Raw genomic sequence first — 20,386 nt, 5'->3', positions numbered from 1 at the left:
TGCTGGCTGTGGAATGCTGGGAGTTGTAGGACTTTTTTCTGTATAAACTTGCATAGGATTGCACCCTAAAAATAGTGATGAGGTTGGCTTAAAACAAAATTCTTTTCAACTAAATTCTATCTTAATTCTGAATTAGACTTCATTATGCTGTGGGACCTGAGCCTTCCTAGTCAGCTCCCTCTGTCCCAAACATACCCAGTTGAGGAGGGCAGCGCGTAGACCTCATGGCAACTGTAGGCCTTCAGGCTGAGGCCTAGACACTGCTGTAAACATACAGCAACATCCACGCTTCCTGGCATCATTCCCCTTTTCCCTGCAGCCCCCTGCCTTGTGCCCTCCAAAAATCTGTTCTGGAGAGTTGCGGGACCCTCCAGAACATTATGGGAGGTAGAGCTGGAGACTACAGGAGGAAGCGGAACAATGGCCAAAAATCCGCTCCTCGTTTCCGCCAGCAGGAGCCTCCATTCAACGGGAATTCCTTCTGTTCACAGAAAGGCAACTCAGATCCAAGCCAATAAATATAATAAATGAATTAGCAGGTATGAAAAGATATAACCAAATTAGACCTTAGCTTGAAACAAATGGGGCCTTCCTTGCGGAGCTGCAATCCCACTGAGAGACTGAAGCATCCTAGTGCCAACATAGTTCACTCCAAAAGGGTTTAAAATGCTATGCAGTCACGTCATCCCATTTACTCCACAACGTTGGGCAATGGCACCATGTGACGATGGATGACAGTGCTTTTGCTTGTGTGGAAGCCACAGCCACTACAGCTATGCACAGAGTAATGTTCTGTTAACTCACACCATCACTGCATCACCGCTGCACACTCGCTGCTTCCCCAAATCAAAGATACATTTGCTGGTGCAACAGCTCACACATTATGGAATATGTAGCTCACAGAAGCTATGGACCTTATTTAGAACGCATGGTTCATCTGATTTCCATTGGCAACAAAGGAGGCCATAACCAACTGGACATATCCTCATAAGATCTACATATATAAGACCAAGCTTACCTGTGATTAAATTTATGCCCAAATGAAACCCAGTCTTTATCAATTAATACCTAAAATGAGAAAGGTATGCATAAGTAGCATCCAGTAAAACCCACATGAATTTTAAGCAAGCAGGAAATTATCTTTTCTGTTGCCCTAAAGTATCCTTCAAAGACCTGCAACACCTATTTCTGTAGAGGTGACCATGGAACAGTGTTTACACTATGGGAAGCAATGTTGTATCAAACCCACACTACATTCTCTTAAAAAACCCTATCTGTCTCCAGCCTATGAAGAAATCATGTGAGGATTGCAGTACTGACTTGGTAAACATTTGGCTTGGCCTTCGGTTGATGAATTGGAACTGCACTAATTTCTACATTCCACACATTACAGAATCTCTCTAGCCTCCCCTCCCGGGCTGCACCCTTTCCCACACTGTACATTAATATAATTTACTGCACATAAATATAAATCCTAAATGTAAGCAAATATTTCCAAAGTAACTTCTCGGACAATGTGATGGTTTCTCTTATGTGCTCTCAAATAAAAAAAATGCCTCCCATTTTCAAATTGATAGAAAGATAATTACTGCTTAGATGGAGAGAGTAAATAATAAGAAAAATGCATCCCAGTCCTAAGTAGCTGCTTGCAGAGGTAGGCAACCCAGTGCCCTCCAGATGTTCTGGACAACAACACTGATGACCGGTATGCTGGCTGGGACTGATGGGAACCATAGTCCAAAAAATCCAGAGAATGCCATGTTACCCACCCCAGAGTGATTTAAATAACTTCAAAACTTGGGAATGGGTCAACGGCAGACCAACTTCTGTCCCTCAGAATGCAATTACCTCCTACCCCCGGTATTCTAAAAGTTGGATGCACTGGTATCTGTGTTTTCCATGAAGTCCTATGTATTCTGAGACTGTTAAAGGCCCCCACTGCCTTGCCTCTCCCCACCAGGGCCTGTAGTGCTTTTATACTGGAACAGAATCAGGGGCACAGCAAGAGACAATGGCTGTGGCCCTGGTGCTAGGCCTAGCTTTGGAAGCTTAGCGTGTACCGTCAACAGTGACGCTCCAGTAACATAGTGCTACGTGCAGATCTGCCGAGACAGAAATGCACAGGAACAATCCACTCTTTATGCCACTGTAAGCATAGGAAATATAGTCATTCAATGAACTGTAGAGCACACCACTCCCTACAAGGCTTTTCTCTGTACAGCAAGCAGGCTTACCATAAACCCTTTCATTGTTCTGTAATATGGATCGAGGAGGAGGCTTGCTACAGAGCAAACCTGAGCTGTCCGGTCCCATCCATCAGAGCAGTGGACAAGGACGCTCAGTCCTTCTTCAGCGACAGCCTAAAACACAGAGGAAGAGGAGGAAAAGATGTACCTGATCACGGGGGGCAAAGCAGTAATGTTCCCTTGATTTTCAGAGAAGAAAAGCTGCAAGGTGGAGCACACCAAAACGGTGCAGCCGCTCCAAAGAATGACTTGCCCTGACTTGGGGAAAGGTCATAGCTCAATGTAAAATGCATACTGCAACTCCCACCATCCCCTGTGAGCATGGCCATTAACCGTGATGGATGGGGGTGATGGGAACTGTAGTCCAATCACATCTGGAAGGCAGCAGGTTGGGGAAGACTGCTTTGTATGCAAAAGGCCCCAAGTTTAATTCTCGGCACCTCCAGGTAGGGCTGGGAAAGACCACTGCCTGAAACCCTGGAGAGCCGCTGCCAGTCAGTGTCGACAATACTGGGCTAGATGGACCAAGGGACTGACTCGGTATGAGGCAGCTTCCAACCTTCCTATGTTAAAGTACACAGAACTCCCCAGTCAACATAACTTACTTACTTACTTATTTATTTCAATTTACTCAGCACCTCATAAAATAAATTTCTCTAGACATTTTACAATAATGATAAAAATACAAGTAAAATCACAGTAAGATCAACAATATAAAACTAATAAACATGTCAACATAGCACCAAATACAATATCACACTGCAGGGGTTAGGATAATAAAACACAAAAATACTAAAATATTTTTAAAATAAGAGAGCAATCCTATGGTCCCTGGGAGAGGGACCACAGGATATTTCAGAGTTCCCCCTCCAAGGCTGTAGACACTGCTATGACCTTGGAAGGGGAAATCCAAAGAAGAACTGTTTTCCCCCTGCCCCTTGCAGCTACCGCGGAAAGCACCGCAGAGGCTTCCTCACCTGAGGTTGGAACTCTGACCTTGGGTGAGGATGCAAATGAGGGGGCAGGGGGCAGGCAGGGGGGGGTGTGCTGAGGATCCACAACTTCCTGAAGCCTCCCAGCTCCTGTCCCCGCCCCTTCCCTGTGACTCCACTAGACACGTTCAAAAGAGCGTCTTGTGAGGAAAGGAACAGAGAGGAGGATAGCGAGGTGAAGATTGTCTCTGTCACTCTTTCTGTTCAGAGCACTGTGACACTGGAGTGCTGCTTTGGAAAGCATAGGGCTCCTCTCTCAAAGATTTTGAAAAATGTTAAAGGCCTGGTGAACAGGAAAGTCTTGGCCTGGTGCCAGAAAGAGTGCAGTGTGGGCACCAGGCAAATGTCTCTTGGGAGAGCATTCTAGAGCTGGGGGGGCACCACTGAAAAAGTCCTCTCTCTTCATGCCACCCTCCGAGCTTCAGAATGAGGGGGCACTTGAAGAAGGGCTACTGCGGATGACCTCAAACATACTCTTTGCACATGGTGGACAGCCTGTTTTGGGGGGTGGGAAATATCATGCAGCTTTTCTTTTGTCATCCCTGTTTGTTTTAAAAGGCAGCCTTGGGGGTCGCCGCAGGCCTGTCAAGATATTACACACAGCCCACTGATTCTCTGTGTCATTTTTCTCCGCTCTTTCCCGTTCCCCTTTTCTCTGTTGCCTATAATGGTTGCCAGTGCCCAAGTTCCAGCTGCAGTGCTTCTTTCTGATAACCTACATGCGTATGAACACATACACACACACACAAGGAATATAAGAACAAAACCTGAACGTTGGGTCCTGTCAACGGTCACCATGAGGAACAGGTACATAGTACAGGTGAGGGTCCCTTGGGCAGGCCAGTGTGGGCTAAAGGGGCCCCTGCTACAATTTGTTTGAGTAACACTGCTCCACGTGGTGCCTGTTGTCACAGAGCAACAGTGTCTCCTTGTCTAGCACCAAAGCACAACATATTTGGGCCACACTTATTTCTTACATAATGCATTCCTGAAGGCAGCAGTGAGTCGGCAGCACACGATCAGGCTTCCTGTGTCCTGAATCAGCACATTCCCAGTTTTTCTCCTAAGGACTACATGCTGTACCTTTGCAATAAAGATGCCTGCATCCATGATGGCTTTGATGTGTTTTAGCCAGCCTGAATTCTCTAGCCCCCAGAGGAAGTCACTCATCGAAGGCGATCTCAGCTCGCAAACTGTAAAATAAACCAGTTTTTTAAACACGTTTTTTCAATGTCAGTGAACACATTTTTTAAAAAATTACCGGTTCTATATGACAGTTCCACTATATTTCACATGACAACAACAACAACAAGATTTGGAAGATGCTAGTTCGCATGTGTTTCGGACTCTTTTTTATTTTTAAAGCCTTCTTTGTGGGGTTATAAAAACTTCAGTCACCAGTGAATTACAGCAGGAGATATTTTGTTATAAGAATTTCTGCAGACATTTTTATACCCCCTTGAAGAAGGTCTTAAAAATAAAAAACAGGCCGAAACGCTTTTCAGAAATAAAATCTTTGCATCCTGAGACGTTTCTCTCCTTTTGGGGTCTACACTGGATGTTTACCAGCCTTTGCACCCCGCCAGGTCACACATGCATATTTACCACTTATTCAGTGCAACGATGACTTGCAAGTATAAATGGGCCACAGCAGGTTGAACAACCTTCACTTCTTCTCACATCATTGTAAAGCACAATGCTTTTAAATGGAGTCACCTCACACATTTAGGGGCAAACTGCAACTTACAAGCAATGTACAAACATTATTATTTTTTAATGAAAAGCAACCTAGGAAGGATACAATTTTGAGTGAAGAAATGGCATGTGGGTGGGGAGAGTTGCTTACTCCTTTACCCGTTGGCTGGACGCAAGAGGTTCTAGATTCAATCCTTGGCATCACCAGGTAAAGGGATCAGGCAGAGGATGATAGGAAAGACATGTGCCTGAGATCTGGAAGAGCTGCCACCAATACTTGGCTAGATGGGCAAGTAGCCTAACCTGGTAGAAGGCTGCTTCCTATTCTCTGGCTTGTAGGCCCTTGGCACAGTCATCGAATCTTTCACCTAGTGATTCTTATCCCTGCTTCTCAAAGGCCATCTTCAAAATGGCATCTCACAGAACTGTCCTCACGATGGTGCACTGCTGACAGCAAGGAACTCGTCAAATGATTAATGCATCCACGCAGATGGGAGCGCAAGCCATTAGCGGCTGGATTTGACCTGAGACGGGCTGCCTCTTGTTTGCCTAGTGCAGATAAAGCCAAAAGAGAGCTTTTGCTCCTATATCAAAAATCAATATTTGTTCTCCACTTTACTGAGCAAAGTCCATAAAGTCCTAAATTGCAGGCCTACGTCATCTGTGCACCAAGTGATGGTAGCCGCTGACCTGGAGTTCAACAGGGTGAGGAATTAAATCACTAAGCAAACGCTCCATCAGATCCCACTGGTGCATCTCCAGATGCACATCAGCACCAGAAAAATTTTATCTGCAGGGAGGAGAATTTGGGGCAGATCTAGCCTTCAGTACAGGAAAGAGCCTGCCATTGGGAGGGGGGCAGGAGAGAGATATCTCCTGCAAGCTCAGCAACTCACAAGATGACCTTATTTCTTTTTCTAACAGAGGAAGCAGGTGGGGGAAGAGGGAAAATGCATTGGTAGCGATCCAGCGCTATTAATTATAAACACTAACACTTCAGAGCTGAGTTGGAAATTCTTATATCCAAATCTCACATTCTAACCAGATCAACACTCTTCCCCCAACCCATTCTTTTCTGATATCATATAATGTCCATTATAGTCAGAAAATGGGGCAGCGCATGCAGGTCAAAGTCTTCTGCCTTAAAGCAGATAGGATCCACGCTACCCAGGGACCTGATCCTAAAAAAGTGAGAATCTGGTGTCCTCCTTTCTTCCCAGAAAACTGAATGTCAATGGGTGGGTTCACCCAGACATGCTCACCACTTCATGACTGCTACATCAGGTGATAACATGTATGTGTGAATGGGCTATCAAATATGAAACCCTTCTCTCTGTGGTGTCATATCTCCTCCCCTCCCCTAGGACACAATACGGAGTAAATTCACACATTCCACTGCCGGTCATCAAAGGACTTGCATGTTCATCAGTTTGTGACTGTAACATCAAATGACCACTTGTATGTGTAAACAGGCCATCACTGATTTGTATGTATAAACAGGCCATCACAGATATATAACAGAAAAATTTATTTATATTTTCACATCACCTTAAAGTGCAATGCTTTCAGTAGAGTCAACTCACAAATTCACGTGCTAACTCATCAAGTGTGACATACGTGTGTGAGCCCAACCATAGAGAAAACAACCAAGTGATGTGCATACTCATGTGAATCAGCCCAAAGGCTTTTTTACATATTACATTGTCTAAACAAGGCTAAACCGTCTCCATCTGCATAGGAAGGGATACCCACCCCCATCCCAAATTCATATGGTATATAATTGCCAGACCTGTAACCTGGCAGAATTGCATCTATGGCTTATGAGTCCATTATGGAGCCAGACAAATGTAGTTTTCATGTCAATGAGACAATTTCCCACCTCAACCCATTTTGATATTGTGAAATCGTAGAATCATGGAATAGTAGGGTTGGAAGGGGCCTATAAGACCATCGAGTCCAACCCCCTGCTCAATGCAGGAATGAACTAAATAAATAACTATGGATATGGGAGTGGCTTGTGGGAATTGTCCCATGTCTAAAAAGTAAAAATGTCTAAAAAAATAACTGGAGAGGTCACCCTAACTGTAAATATTACCATGGTACCTATGTACACTTACATTATAGAAATTAAGTCCCACTGATGTAAGTGTCAGGCAGGAATCATAACTCAGTGGCAGAGTGCAGACTGAACTCTCTAATTAAACAATCTCAGGAAGCAAAGCTGGAAATGATCTATATGTAAGATCTTCAGCGCTATAGCCAGTTAAAGTTGACAGGGCTGGGCTAGACGGACCACAGGCCTGACTCAATTTAAGGCAACTCCTTATATCCTTAATGGAACTTAAGTTCCATATAAGGGTGCCTTCCTCAGCTTAGTGCCCTCCAGGCTGAGGGCCATGCTGACTGAGAATTGTGGGAGTTGTAGTCTAACCCATCCGGAGGGCACCAGGTTAGGGAAGCCTGCCTTAAGACTTTGGCACCAGAGCCTTAACATGTCTTTGTAGAGCACTGATGAGGCAGAATTTACATTTATAATATTCATTGTTGAAATACCAAGGCACCTGTGGATCATGACTTACATTTCTGAAACCCCTTAGGAACCCCACCGAAAAACACAGATGAAACACGTGGTGCAAAGCTGCCCTCCGTATCTGCACAAGGGAAGTTTTACCTTCCAGCATTTTTTGGAGACTGCTCCTCATGACGTGGATGTTCTCAATACCTATGAACTGAAACTTGATGTTGGAGTAATTGTCCTCATTCTCATAGCCCTTGCCAGCTGCTCTGTTTGCCATTGCATTGAGCTGCAAAGGTAGAACAAGGACAAGAAAAACCTAAAGCAGCCAGAGCAGACAACACTTGTCCTGTTCCCAAAGATAAAAGAATGAAGTGCAATATTTACAAAAACCAAAAAAAAAATGTGCAGTGGGGTATTTAACTTCATTGCATATCTAAACACTGAAGTATATCCTTTAAACCTATATGCGCACACAGGGAGGAGCCTGGGTGAAACTGGAGCTTTCTTTGAAGTTGAAACTGGAGCTTTCTTTGAAGTTGAAACTGGAGCTTTCTTTGAAGCTGGTGCTGCAGCAGCTCTGAGTAATAAGGGCCCCCTAGGGGTGGGCAGGGCAGGTGGAAGATACTATCTATCAGATTCAGATCCAGGAGCTCAGAGTGGCATACATAGTCCCTATATATTTTATCCTCACAAAAACCCTGTGAGGTAGGTTAGGCTGAGTGATAGTGACTGAATCAAGATCACCCAGTAAGCTTTGCAGGTGAGTAGGGATTTGAACTGAAGTCTCCCTGATCGAAGTCCAACACTCTAACTACTATGCCATGCTGGCTCTCAGCTGTCATTGTAATAGGCGGTGTGGTATATAAGGCTCATATACAGTCAGGGCCAGAAATATTGGAACAAGGATAACTGTTTTGGCAGTTGGCCTCTGTACACCACCACATTGAAGTTGAAAGGAAACACACCCAGATGGGAGCGAAGTCAGGACTTCCAGCTTTAATTCAAGGGGTTTGACAAAAGTGGGGCACTTTTGGATTCAGGAAGGACAGCCAGTGGCATACACACACACCCATCGTTGGTGGCTTGTATGTAATGGAACAAACCAACATCATTTCAGACTTAAGGATCGCCTTTAATACCTGGATGAAAATCCTTTGCAGACAATGACTGCCTGAAGTCTGGAACCCATGGACATGACCAAATGCTGTGTTTCCTCCCTCGAGATGCTTTGCCAGGCCTTTACTGCAGCTGCCTTCAGCTGCTGCTTGTTTGTGGGTCTTTCTGCTTTAAGTCTTGTCTTCAGTAAGTGAAAAGCATGCTCTATTGGGTGGAGATCAGGTGACTTGACTTGGCCATTGCAGAACATCCCACTTCTTTGCCTTGAGAAGCTCTTGGGTAGCTTTTACTGTATGTTTTGGGTCATTATCCACCTGCAATATGAAGCGGTGTCCTATCAGTTTGGCAGCATTCGGCTGAATCTGAGCAGAAAGTACAGCCCTATACACTTCAGATTTCATCCTGCTGCTTTTCTCAGCAGTCAGGTCATCAATAAACACCAGTGACCCAGTTCCATTGGCAGCCATACATGCCCATGCCATAACACTGCCTCCACCATGTTTGACAGATGATGTGGTATGCTTTGGATCATGAGCTGTTCCTTTCTTTCTCCATACTTTTCTCTTCCCATCATTCTGGTACAAGTTAATCTTGGTTTCATCAGTCCAAAGAATCTTATTCCAGAACTGGGCAGGCTTCTTTAGGTGTTTGCTGGCAAAGGCTAATCTGGCCTTTCGGTTCTTGAGCATTACCAGTGATTTGCACCTTGTTGTGAAGCCTCTGTATTTACATTCATAAAGCCGTCTTGACTGTAGATGTTGACAATGACATGCCTACCTCCTCAAGAGCGTTCTTGACCTGGCTAGATCTTGTGAAAGGGTTCCTCTTCACCATGAGCAGCATTCTGCGGTCATCCACTTTAGTTGTCTTCCATGGTCTTCCAGGCCTTTTGCTGTTGCTGAGCTTACCAGTTAATTCCTTCTTTTTCAGGATGTTCCCAACTGTTCTGCTGGCCACTCCCAATGTTTTTGCTATCTCTCTGATGGGTTTATTTTGTTTCCTCAGCCTAATGATGGCCTCCTTCACTCGCATGGACACCTCTTTGGACCTCATCTTGGGAGTTCCAGTGAACAGCTACCACATGCAAATGTAACACTCAGAGCCACCTCCAGGCCTTTTCTCTGCTTGATGGGTCATGGGGTACCCAGGAAATAGGCCACACCTGGTCATGCAGCTGCTTGTCAGCCATTCGTTCCATTACTTATGAGCCACCAACGATGGGTGTGTGTGTGTGTGTGTGTGTGTGTGTGCCACTGGCTGTACTTCCTGAATGGTTAGTGCCCCACTTTTGTCAAACCCCTTGAATTACAGCTGGAAGTCCTGACTTCGCTCCCATCTGGGTGTGTTTCCTTTCACCTTCAATTTGGTGGTGTATGGAGGCCAACTGCCAAAACAGTTATCCTTGTTCCAATATTTCTGGCCCTGGCTGTATTACAAGGATACCTGGGTCCTCTGCCTACAGACACAGAATCCTTGGTAGTGCGCGCCAGGTCATTGGGTGCTGGGGCAGAGTCCCCCATCGCCCCAATCATTGCCCCAAGCCATAATTTTCTCCATAGGAGTCAATGGCAGCCCCTTACTGATATTGGACAATGTGCACAGAGCACACAGAGGGACACACTTGCGGTGCAGACTAAACTGCTGCTCTCTCCCCAGCCCCATCCTGGGCTCTTTCACACTAGAGTGTGATGGAAAGTTGGGAACAGGCTTTAACATATACCGATGCTGATTGTTGTTGTTGTTGTTGTTGTTGTTGTTGTTCAGTCGTTCAGTCGTGTCCGACTCTTCGTGACCCCATGGACCATAGCACGCCAGGCCTTCCTGTCCTGCGCTCTCTCCCGGAGCGTGCTCAAGTTCATATTCATTGCATCCGTGATGCTATCCAGCCATCTCATCCTCTGCCGTCCCCTTCTCCTTTTGCCTTCAGTCTTTCCCAGCATCAGGGTCTTTTCCAGAGAGTTTTCTCTTCGCATTAGGTGGCCAAAATATTGGAGCTTCAGCTTCATTATCTGTCCTTCCAATGAGCACTCAGGGTTGATTTCCTTTAGGATGGACTGATTTGACCTCTTTGCAGTCCAGGGGACTCGTAAGAGTCTTCTCCAGCACCACAGTTCGAAAGCATCAATTCTTCGGCGCTCAGCCTTCCTTATAGTCCAGCTCTCACAGCCATACATTACTACTGGGAAAACCATAGCTTTGATTAGACGGACCTTTGTCGGCAAGGTGATGTCTCTGCTTCTTACTATGCTGTCTAGGTTGGCCATAGCTTTCCTCCCAAGGAGCAAGCGTCTTTTAATTTCATGGCTACAGTCACCGTCTGCGGTGATCTTGGAGCCCAAGAAAGTAAAATCTGTCACTGCTTCCATTTCTTCCCCTTCTATATGCCAGGAAGTGATGGGGCCAGATGCCATGATCTTAGTTTTTTTAATGTTGAGTTTCAAACCAGCTTTTGCACTCTCCTCTTTCACCCTCAACAAGAGGCTCTTGAGATCCTCTTCGCTTTCTGCCATTAGGGTGGTATCGTCTGCATATCGGAGGTTATTAATAATTCTCCCAGCAATCTTAATTCCGACCTCTGATTCATCCAACCCGGCATTTCTCATGATGTACTCTGCATATAAGTTAAATAAGCAGGGTGACAATATGCAGCCTTGTCGTACTCCTTTCCCAATTTGGAACCAATCGGTTGTTCCATGTCTGGTTCTTACTGTTGCTTCTTGACCCTCGTACAGGTTTCTCAGGAGACAGGTAAGGTGGTCTGGTACTCCCATCACTTTAAGAATTTGCCACAGTTTGTTGTGATCCACACAATCAAAGGCTTTAGCATAGTCAATGAAGCAGAAATAGACGTTTTTCTGGAATTCTCTTGCTTTCTCCATGATGCAGCGAATGTTGGCGATTTGATCTCTAGTTCCTCTGCCTCTTCGAAACCCAGCTTGTACTTCCGGTAGTTCTCGGTTCGCATACTGCTGAAGCCTAGCTTGGAGGATTTTGAGCATAACCTTGCTGGCATGTGAAATGAGCGCAATTGTGCGGTAGTTTGAACACTCTTTGGCGTTGCCCTTCTTTGGAATTGGAATGTAAACTGACCTTTTCCAGTCTTGTGGCCACTGTTGAGTGTTCCAGATTTGTTGGCATATTGAATGCAGCACTTTAATAGCATCATCTTTTAGGATTTTAAATAGCTCGGCTGGAATACTGTCATCTCTGCTAGCTTTGTTGTTACTAATGCTTCCTAAGGCCCACTTGACTTCACTCTCTAGGATGTCCGGCTCAAGTTCAGTGACCGCACTATCATGGCTATCAGGGACATTCAGATCTTTCCTGTATAGTTCTTCTGTGTATTCTTGCCACCTCTTCTTAATCTCATCTGCTTCTGTTAGGTCCCTGCCTTCTTTGTCCTTTATCATGCCCGTCTTTGCACAAAACGTTCCCTTGAGATCTCCGATTTTCTTGAAGAGATCTCTAGTCTTTCCCATTCTGTTGTTTTCCTCGATTTCTTTGCATTGTTCATTTAAGAAGGCCTTCTTGTCTCTCCTTGCTATTCTCTGGAACTCTGCATTCAGTTGGGTATATCTTCCCCTTTCTCCCTTGCTTTTCGCTTCCCTTCTTTCGTGAGCTACTTGTAAAGCCTCATCAGACAGCCACTTGGCTTTCTTGCATTTCTTTTTCTTTGGGATGGATTTCGTTGCTGCCTCCTGAACAATGTTACGGACCTCCGTCCATAGTTCCTCAGGCACTCTGTCTATCAGGTCTAATCCCTGAAATCTATTCCTCACCTCCACTGTATATTCATCAGGGATATGATTTAGGTCATACCTGAACGGTTTAGTGGTTTTCCCGACGTTCTTCAATTTAAGCCGAAATTTTGCAAGAAGCAGCTCATGATCTGAGCCACAGTCAGCTCCAGGTCTTGTTTTTACTGACTGTATGGAGCTTCTCCATCTTTGGCTGCAAAGGACATAATCAATCTGATTTCGATATTGACCATCTGGTGATGTCCATGTGTAGAGTCGCCTCTTGTGCTGTTGGAAAAGAGTGTTTGCTATGATCAGCATGTTCTCTTGGCAAAACTCTATTAGCTTTTGTCCTGCTTCATTTTGTACACCAAGGCCATGCTTGCCTGTTATCCCTGTGATTTCTTGACTTCCTACTTTAGCATTCCAATCCCCTATGATGAAGAGGACGTCTTTTTTTGGTGTTAGTTCTAGAAGGTGTTGTAGGTCTTCATAGAACCCATCAACCTCAGCTTCTTCGGCCTCAGTGGTTGGGGCATAGACTTGAATTACTGTGATGTTGAATGGTTTGCCTTGGATTCGTACTGAGATCATTCTATCATTTTTAAGATTGTACCCCAGTACTGCTTTTCCCACCCTTTTGTTGACTATGAGTGCTACTCCATTTCTTCTAAGGGATTCTTGCCCACAATAGTAGATATGATGGTCACCTGAATTAAATTCGCCCATGCCTGTCCATTTTAGTTCGCTGATTCCCAAGATGTCGATGTTCAATCTTGCCATCTCATGTTTGACCACCTCCAGCTTACCTTGATTCATTGATCTGACATTCCAGGTTCCTCAACAATATTGTTCTTTACAGCATCGGATTTTCTTTTCACCACCAGACACATCCACAGCTGAGTGTCCTTTCGGGTTTGGCCCAGCCGCTTCACTCTTTCTGGCGCTACTTGGAAATACCCTCTGCTCTTCCCCAGTAGCATACTGGACACCTTCCGACCTGAGGGGCTCATCTTCCGGCGTCATATCTTTTAGCCTTGTGATACGTTCCATGGGGTTTTCTTGGCAAGAATACTGGAGTGGGTTGCCATTTCCTTCTCCAGTGGACCACATTTTGTCAGAACTCTCTGCCATGACCTGTCCGTCTTGGGTGGCCCTGCACGGCATAGCTTATGGCTTCACTGAGTTACGCAAATGCTGATTATTTTTATACAAATGTGTCAGAAACTGAAAGAGCAGCTGCGTCTGTGTTAGCAGGAGTTGCTTGTGTAGAAATCAAAAGGACCTTTCCAGCCAAAAAGCCCCCTGCATTTTTCTCTTAGCATTCTGACCAGGCTTGTGTCCATCCAGCACTTGGGTCAGGATGCCCTCTCCCTTCATGATGGAAGGGCAAAAATAGCTGCATTCCCATTTGCCACTTTAAAACAAAAACCAAAGGCAGATGGGCACTCCATTGGATTGGGAGAGCACTAAAATAAAAATAAGAATGCTTAGTTCTTACCTAGTTGCATTAGTGTCATTTTTGAACTCTTAAATCAAATGCTGCTTTCAACTGCACAATCTATCCAGAAGATGGCAATCTCTCTTCTCTTCAGTACCACAATAGATCTAAATATACGGACCTGCTTTCAGACGTTGAATTCTTGATGGCTTGCAACATCGGTTTGCCGGAGGTACCAGTTGAGTTAATGAGTAATTAATACTTTTTAAATGTAGGAGAACTAAGGCCATTGTATGATGTTCTAGGCATAGAACCTCCCATTCAGTGGCCTGCCAAACTAAACGGATCTGCTAACAAAGTAATCAGCTGTGTCATATGTTGGAGAAAAGAGACCCTTTCATTCCGGGTGCTCTGCTTCTAACATTAAACTTGTCAAATCAGTCACAGGTACAGATGCTGCTGAATTCCACTCAGAGGGGGAAATCAGTGGCTGTTTTGCCCACAGTACAAGTAATCAGGAATGAAACCCTCGCTGTGGTCTAGATGGCTTCCCTGATGGCATGTGGCATGCTGCACATACACAGTGGCCTCCAGCACCAACATGGAATGTTGACTTCTTTACTGCACAACACATCAGGAAGCCTTTGTAGACTGTACTGTACATGCCCAAAGTTGGAGAAGCCTCTAGACCTGCCTCTTAAGTGCAAATCAAGAACTGTTATTGCATTTATAGTGTTGGCGTTATAGGAGTTGTCCATATTCCATAAATGAATTCGAATGTTTGTGAATATTCTGTGACATCTCAGAGTAGCTACCAATCAAGCAATCACTAGCACTAGACAGCCCATAGCAACAGGCAATTAATTTTAAGCCTATCATGGTGTTGCAACTTTGGTTGACTTGACTCTGGGTATAGGGTTTGAGACAAGTGTGTGCATGTGTATGCATGAGTCAGAGAGAGAGAAAGCACTCGCTGCAAATTCTAGCTGGGGTTAGAGCGAACAATGGATGCAGACTTGAAGGAAGAGCTGCGCAAGTTACTCTCTGTGAAACTGCTGCCTGCTAGAAGGGTGCCCATTTGCCTCTGCTTATGTGCTGCTTGTATATTTGTAAAGGGACTATTACCAAGTATCCAGTGCTCTTTCAATGGAAGGTAAATCCTGAAACTTCCTACTGCTCATGAAAAGACCATAACAACATGGTGATGGCCAGAAATGCGAGCTACAACATTCTACTTCACAACTGCTTTATTTTGCAATGTGCGTACGCCACTCCCTGGACTAAACTGTCCCAGTTATGCACACTTCACTGTTTTGATTAAAAAGTGCTAGCTTGGACTAGCTTTATGAGAGGGACAGCAGCCTGACCTCCAGCAGAATAAACCCAGGGTTGCATTGGGAAATGGTTCCCCTAACACACCTTGGAGCTAAACTCCCCCAATCATTCATGTCCCAGATGCTTATTCCCTGAACATGGAGAAGCGGTCTGCAGTTGTATTTAAAGATGCACATCCTTATCAACATCTACCAAATGACAGCTTCTCTCCACTCTTTCAGGGGATGTCACAGCAAGAATGGCCAAGGTAAGTCCACAGGAATGACCGGACCAGACGTCTTGCAAGTCCTGGTTCCAATGCCTCCAGGCTCAGTAATCCATTTAGTATAAAATTCGAATACCATTTTGGGGTAGTAATCAGAGTTCCCATTTGTTTGCTGCTCCTCTAGCCAGAGCACTTGCTAAAAATGGACTAAAGAAAACATATTTCCACACACTGAAATTTTTAGCAGTCACTTCAGTGTGATTGAATGCTATCCAATTCACTCTAATAAACTTTGATATACTTTACAAACACCCAGTTGTAGATCTTCTGGGACACATCAGTCCATACTCAGTATTAATAGTCACACAACGGAGTACGAATCCTCTTACTTTTGGCCGTGTATCAACAACATAGACGAAGTCACTTCCTGGATTTGCCTTTCGTATCGACTCTAGCATCTGCTCATCTTCAAGACATCGAGCACTGAAGCCAGACAGAGGCTGGCTACTCCTGCATATGGAAGCCTGCATGAAAACGAAACAGAGACAGGGATATTTAGATTAATAGACTTGGTATGGCCAAATGGAGTTTACCACTTGGAAGTGGTAAACATGCCAGAGAGATCTGCCACTTGATAAGTAAGAACACACCCTAGATGAGGGCAATGGGCAGCCCAGAGACTCAATAAGGCCCTAAGGCGTTTCTCATTTGGCCCTCGACATACCCTCCAGTTTCAAGAAAGCACTCATTACTTGGGACTAGGCTACGTGAAAGACCTCCCATACGAGCCTGCCCATGTTTTAAGGTATTCCAAGGAAGCACTTCTCTTGGTACTGCCACCATCAGAGGCATGTTTGGTGGGGACACAAGAGAGGGCCTTCTCTGGAACTCTCTGCTGAGGGAGGCTAGGTCAGCCCCATCTCTATTGTCTTCAACCAGCAGGCAAATACATTTTTATTCAGGCAGGCCTTTGGCATATAAGCTGGTCTGTTGCTGAAGAAGGTTGTAATTGGTTGGGTGCTGTTTCGTTTTTTTTATTGTTGTGGTTTTGAAAAATGTATTGTATGTTTTGATTAAGATTTTGTTTAGAATTTGTGTTTTACAGTTAGCCACACTGAGCACCATTTTTTGACAGGATAGAAAGTAAATAAGTACATAAATAAATTACGCACCTCCGATGTGTTCTCCCATGTGAGCCAAGGGCTCTTTAAGTGCTGAATTTCTTCAGCAAACCCAGGTAACATACCCACTCTGCTTGTGGCTGGGCTTCTTTCCCTCAGCTTGGACAGCACCACACGTATGGCAAACGGATCGTATGGATTATTTGTCACAAGCAGCCATTTTGAATCCCACTGTGTACCTCCCAGTCAGCAGCCCGCCAAACTGCAGTTCGTGCTCATGTCAAACACTCAGATAATCCACTGGCCACAAAGGCACCCTGAAGGTAGGGCTGCAAAACGTAGCTGACTGATCAGTAAGATTAATCAATTAAAAAGTTGCCCCCAATTAATTGGGCAGCAGACGTTAAAAAATTGTGAACTATTTTTTTTAATACAAGCAGGAACTATAGCGTCCTCTTATCTATGCAGGTATTTCATAATAACTGTATTTCATGGCTAATGAAATCCAAATACTGCACTGGAAGATGTTTTCTGCATTATAATTTGTCCTTAATCATTTAAAAATTATTTTAAGATTAAAACCCAAACCAAATGAATTGAATTAGCCAAAATTTCAATCCCACACTTACATTATTTTGCTTGTAGTAATAGGAAAGTGCTGGGAAACGCCTCCTACTGCGGAATTTAGAGCTTCCCACAATGATATGGGCAGTTGCTGATTTGGGAACATATACTTCAGTGGGATACGAGTTGCACACCTGTCCAAAAGTAGAAGGAAACAAAACTGAGTTTTCATGATTGGTTTGTTGAAGCAGACTGTAGAATGGCAGCCCTTTCGAATGGATTATTTCAAAGCGCTTCACAAATACTAATTCATATGTTCCAAGATCAACAACTCAGCTAAACTCCAGGCTAAACTATTTAGAAAAGGCTGATTATTTCAGAACTGGACATTTTCCCTTGATCTGATGCATCTCCAAAAATGAGTAGCCACACACCTCCTCTGGACACACCCCTAGTACTGTTCTGTTAAAGATACAGCATGGATTAACATCACTGCATTCAAGAGTTCCCCTGCCTCCTAGAAATAGCAGCCAACAAAACTCTGAGCATGATAAGATCATATCATACATCATCTATAAACTATGGCCCGGTTCAGATGCAACAATAGTGGCCCAATAAACTATGGCTTATCAGCCCAAGAACAAGTCATGTGCCCATACAGTACCTCCCTTGCCCCAGCCCTCTCCTCCTGTGCCCAGCTTTGATGCTTATGTATCCCAGCTTGTTAAACCAATTTTCCATGACGTCCAAACTAGGAAACTAATTTAAGCACTGTTTACAAACCATTATTTGAAACCAAGATCAGATACTATGAGTGCTTAAACTGCAGTTTCTCAGTTTGGATGTCACAGGAAACTGTTGTTTTACAAGCCAGGAAATAAGCACTAAAGCTTGAAGGAAGAATGAGAGGGCAGACAACCCAGTAAACCTTTTTCAGTCCAAGAGGCAAATTCCAATCTGGGAAAGATCTCAGGGGCCACAAGCCATCTGTGGGTGGGGCCAAAGGCAGAGTGGGTGGGGCTCAAATGTGATTCTTACTGATTTTAAGCCTACTCAAAAGTATGCAGGACTAAGCCTCTGCATGTCTACTCAGTAGCAAGCAGGGCTGAATCACTCAGCAGTACTTTCAAATAGCATCCCAAATATCAAGCTTCTGCATGTCTACTCATACGAAAGCCTGAGCATCATGTCTACCCACAAGTAAGTAGAGCAAGCCTAAGCAGCAAGCGGGGCTGAATCACTCAGCGGCTTCCTTCTCAGGCCCCAAGTCCTTCTCCCCAGCAGGGAAAACACTCTTATCTCCAATCAGCAGCTGATCAGAGATAAGAGCTTTTCCTTGCAGAGCACTGAGAAAGGAATCCCTTTTCAGTGCTCAGCAGGGAAGTACTCTTATCTCTTCCCTGCTGAGCACTGAAAGGGGATTCCTTTCCCTTTGGAGATAAAAGCTTTTCCCTGCCAGAGGGAGGGATGATCTTGGGGAACAATCTAGCAGGCCAGAGGGGAAACCTCTGCAGGTCATAAGTGGCCCATGGACTGGCAGTTCCCTATGCCTGCAAATAAACCATTATTGCCCCAAGATAGTTACAATTGAACTGGGCCATTAAGTTACCAGGGACATGTGGGAAGGAGAAGTGGTTCTGCATAATAAGTGGTTTAGACCATAGGACGGGATATGCAAATCAGCAAAACTTGAGCTCACTGACGTTTTCCGAATTCCATCACGAAGTGCATTCTGATTCAAGTCTGTATCAAATTGCGAGCTTTGTTTTGTTTATTTTGCATGAAAATCCATGTGCATTTTTGTGCATATGTTTCCAACTGTGTGCACCAATTGTGCACATCTTTGAAATGCATGCATTCTTCTTCCATTAAAGCATAATTGTGCACATTTTTCAAAAGTATGCATATTTTAATGCACATTTTTCAAAAGTACACGTGCTGTCGAATGCATTTTTGTGGTCCACGAATCACACTGCAGGCTCAGAAATGTACGGACCTTGACTGCAGTTTGTACCCGAGTCCATGTTGAGTCGGGAAGCTGTGAATTGCATAAATCCTGATCAAAAATGAAATGAAACTAATTTATCATACATCCCTAGCCATAGACCACACCTTCAATAGCAGTGACTCACTTGATAATCTCTGTTGACATCACTGATCTGCCAGTAATTATTTGGAACCCCCATTCTATTATATTCTTCCTTCATGTTTGTTAGATTCCAGCCTTGTTCTCTCTCTTCTTTGTTTAGTTTTGGGTTGAAAGAAAAACAGTACAACTCTTCATATTTCACTGAAGGGAAGGAAAAAGACAAGCACAGAAACTATTTATCCATTTGTATTATTACTGTTATTATTACACAATGTTTATTTGCTTAGTCATGCCAGCAGTCACATTTTTCACAGATAAAATACCAGAGGCAAAGTGTCAATGTGGATTTGGTTGTGGTCACTCCACAACGGGGTATTATGGGCTAATCTGTTAGGAATGCTTGCATCGGGGGCTGGGTGGAGAATCCTGCTTCAAGGAAAGGAGCTTGTACCATATTACTATCACGTTCATTCCTTCACTACAGTTTTATGAATGTATATAAAATGCCCACACTGTGACCTAACAAGATTGCAGCAAGGTATATAAACCCAAAGCAAACATTACTCCTGCAACAGTTAAGTCCCACATAAGCAGACTCTTGCAGTAAATACTGAAGCTTTGGAACTTTTTCCATGTAGCTGTTTTTAAGGTGGGGCTGTTTCAACAGGATCAACCAGATTCTGTAATAAGCATGTACTGGCATTGTCAGGGATGACAGCTTTCTAGATATAACTAAGGCTCTTCTAGACGTTGTCTTTCTCCAGTGACTGCAGTGCTTGCGCATGTAATAGACATGCTGACGTGCCACCATGCCAAACATCTGCCAATGTCAACTGTGCTATCATCCTGATAGCTGCCAATCTAAACCACAGTAACAGCATCTGCAGGAGAGGAGACAGCATCTTTCATAAACCCAGCATGATGCCCATGATAATTGGTGGCTCATGTACAAAGAACTACCTGTTTCACTTCATTATTTTATATGAAGCTAAAGTTTGGAAGCACCATGAAACAGGAAGGTATGGATTTATGTTGCATAGAGCCCCACAAAAGACACTAAATTCCCAAGGTCAAACTATTGACCTGGGTGCCATTTGGGAAGGGAATCGCATGCTGTTCCATTCCTCTCAGTGATGAGTACCTCACCATTTTGGGGAACTCAGTGTGGAAAAACCTGAACTTTTTTGCAGTGTGATCACAGTCTCTCAGGCCAGTGTCTTTGAACAATTTCGACTGGGTATAGAATTCATTCTCCTAACATTATTGTCTTTAATAGTTAATAGAAAACTATGTTTCTAGAGAAGACCAGCCGGATACATGCAAATTC

The 20,386-nt window shown here is 44.2% G+C and overlaps 1 protein-coding gene across 4 annotated transcripts in view; it reads right to left on the bottom strand.

Moving 5' to 3' along the window:
* MTMR7 (myotubularin related protein 7) overlaps nt 1-20,386 on the bottom strand; it is a 50,887-nt gene that overhangs the window by 8,696 nt on the left and 21,805 nt on the right. For all 4 annotated transcript variants that reach the window (XM_084856668.1, XM_084856667.1, XM_084856669.1 and 1 more), the window contains 7 exons: nt 19,103-19,260; nt 17,036-17,164; nt 15,675-15,809; nt 7,605-7,737; nt 4,322-4,431; nt 2,235-2,360; nt 1,019-1,068 (listed from right to left, as the gene is read on the bottom strand). In XM_084856668.1, the coding sequence (XP_084712794.1) occupies nt 1,019-1,068; nt 2,235-2,360; nt 4,322-4,431; nt 7,605-7,737; nt 15,675-15,809; nt 17,036-17,164; nt 19,103-19,260 (841 nt within the window). The remainder of the gene's footprint in view (nt 1-1,018; nt 1,069-2,234; nt 2,361-4,321; nt 4,432-7,604; nt 7,738-15,674; nt 15,810-17,035; nt 17,165-19,102; nt 19,261-20,386) is intronic.

This window comes from Heloderma suspectum, chromosome 5 (genome assembly GCF_057233095.1).
Source record: "Heloderma suspectum isolate Gila_16-S chromosome 5, 16-S_ref, whole genome shotgun sequence".
Classification (NCBI taxonomy): Eukaryota; Metazoa; Chordata; class Lepidosauria; order Squamata; family Helodermatidae; genus Heloderma; species Heloderma suspectum.
This window is presented reverse-complemented; position numbering and strand designations above follow the sequence as displayed.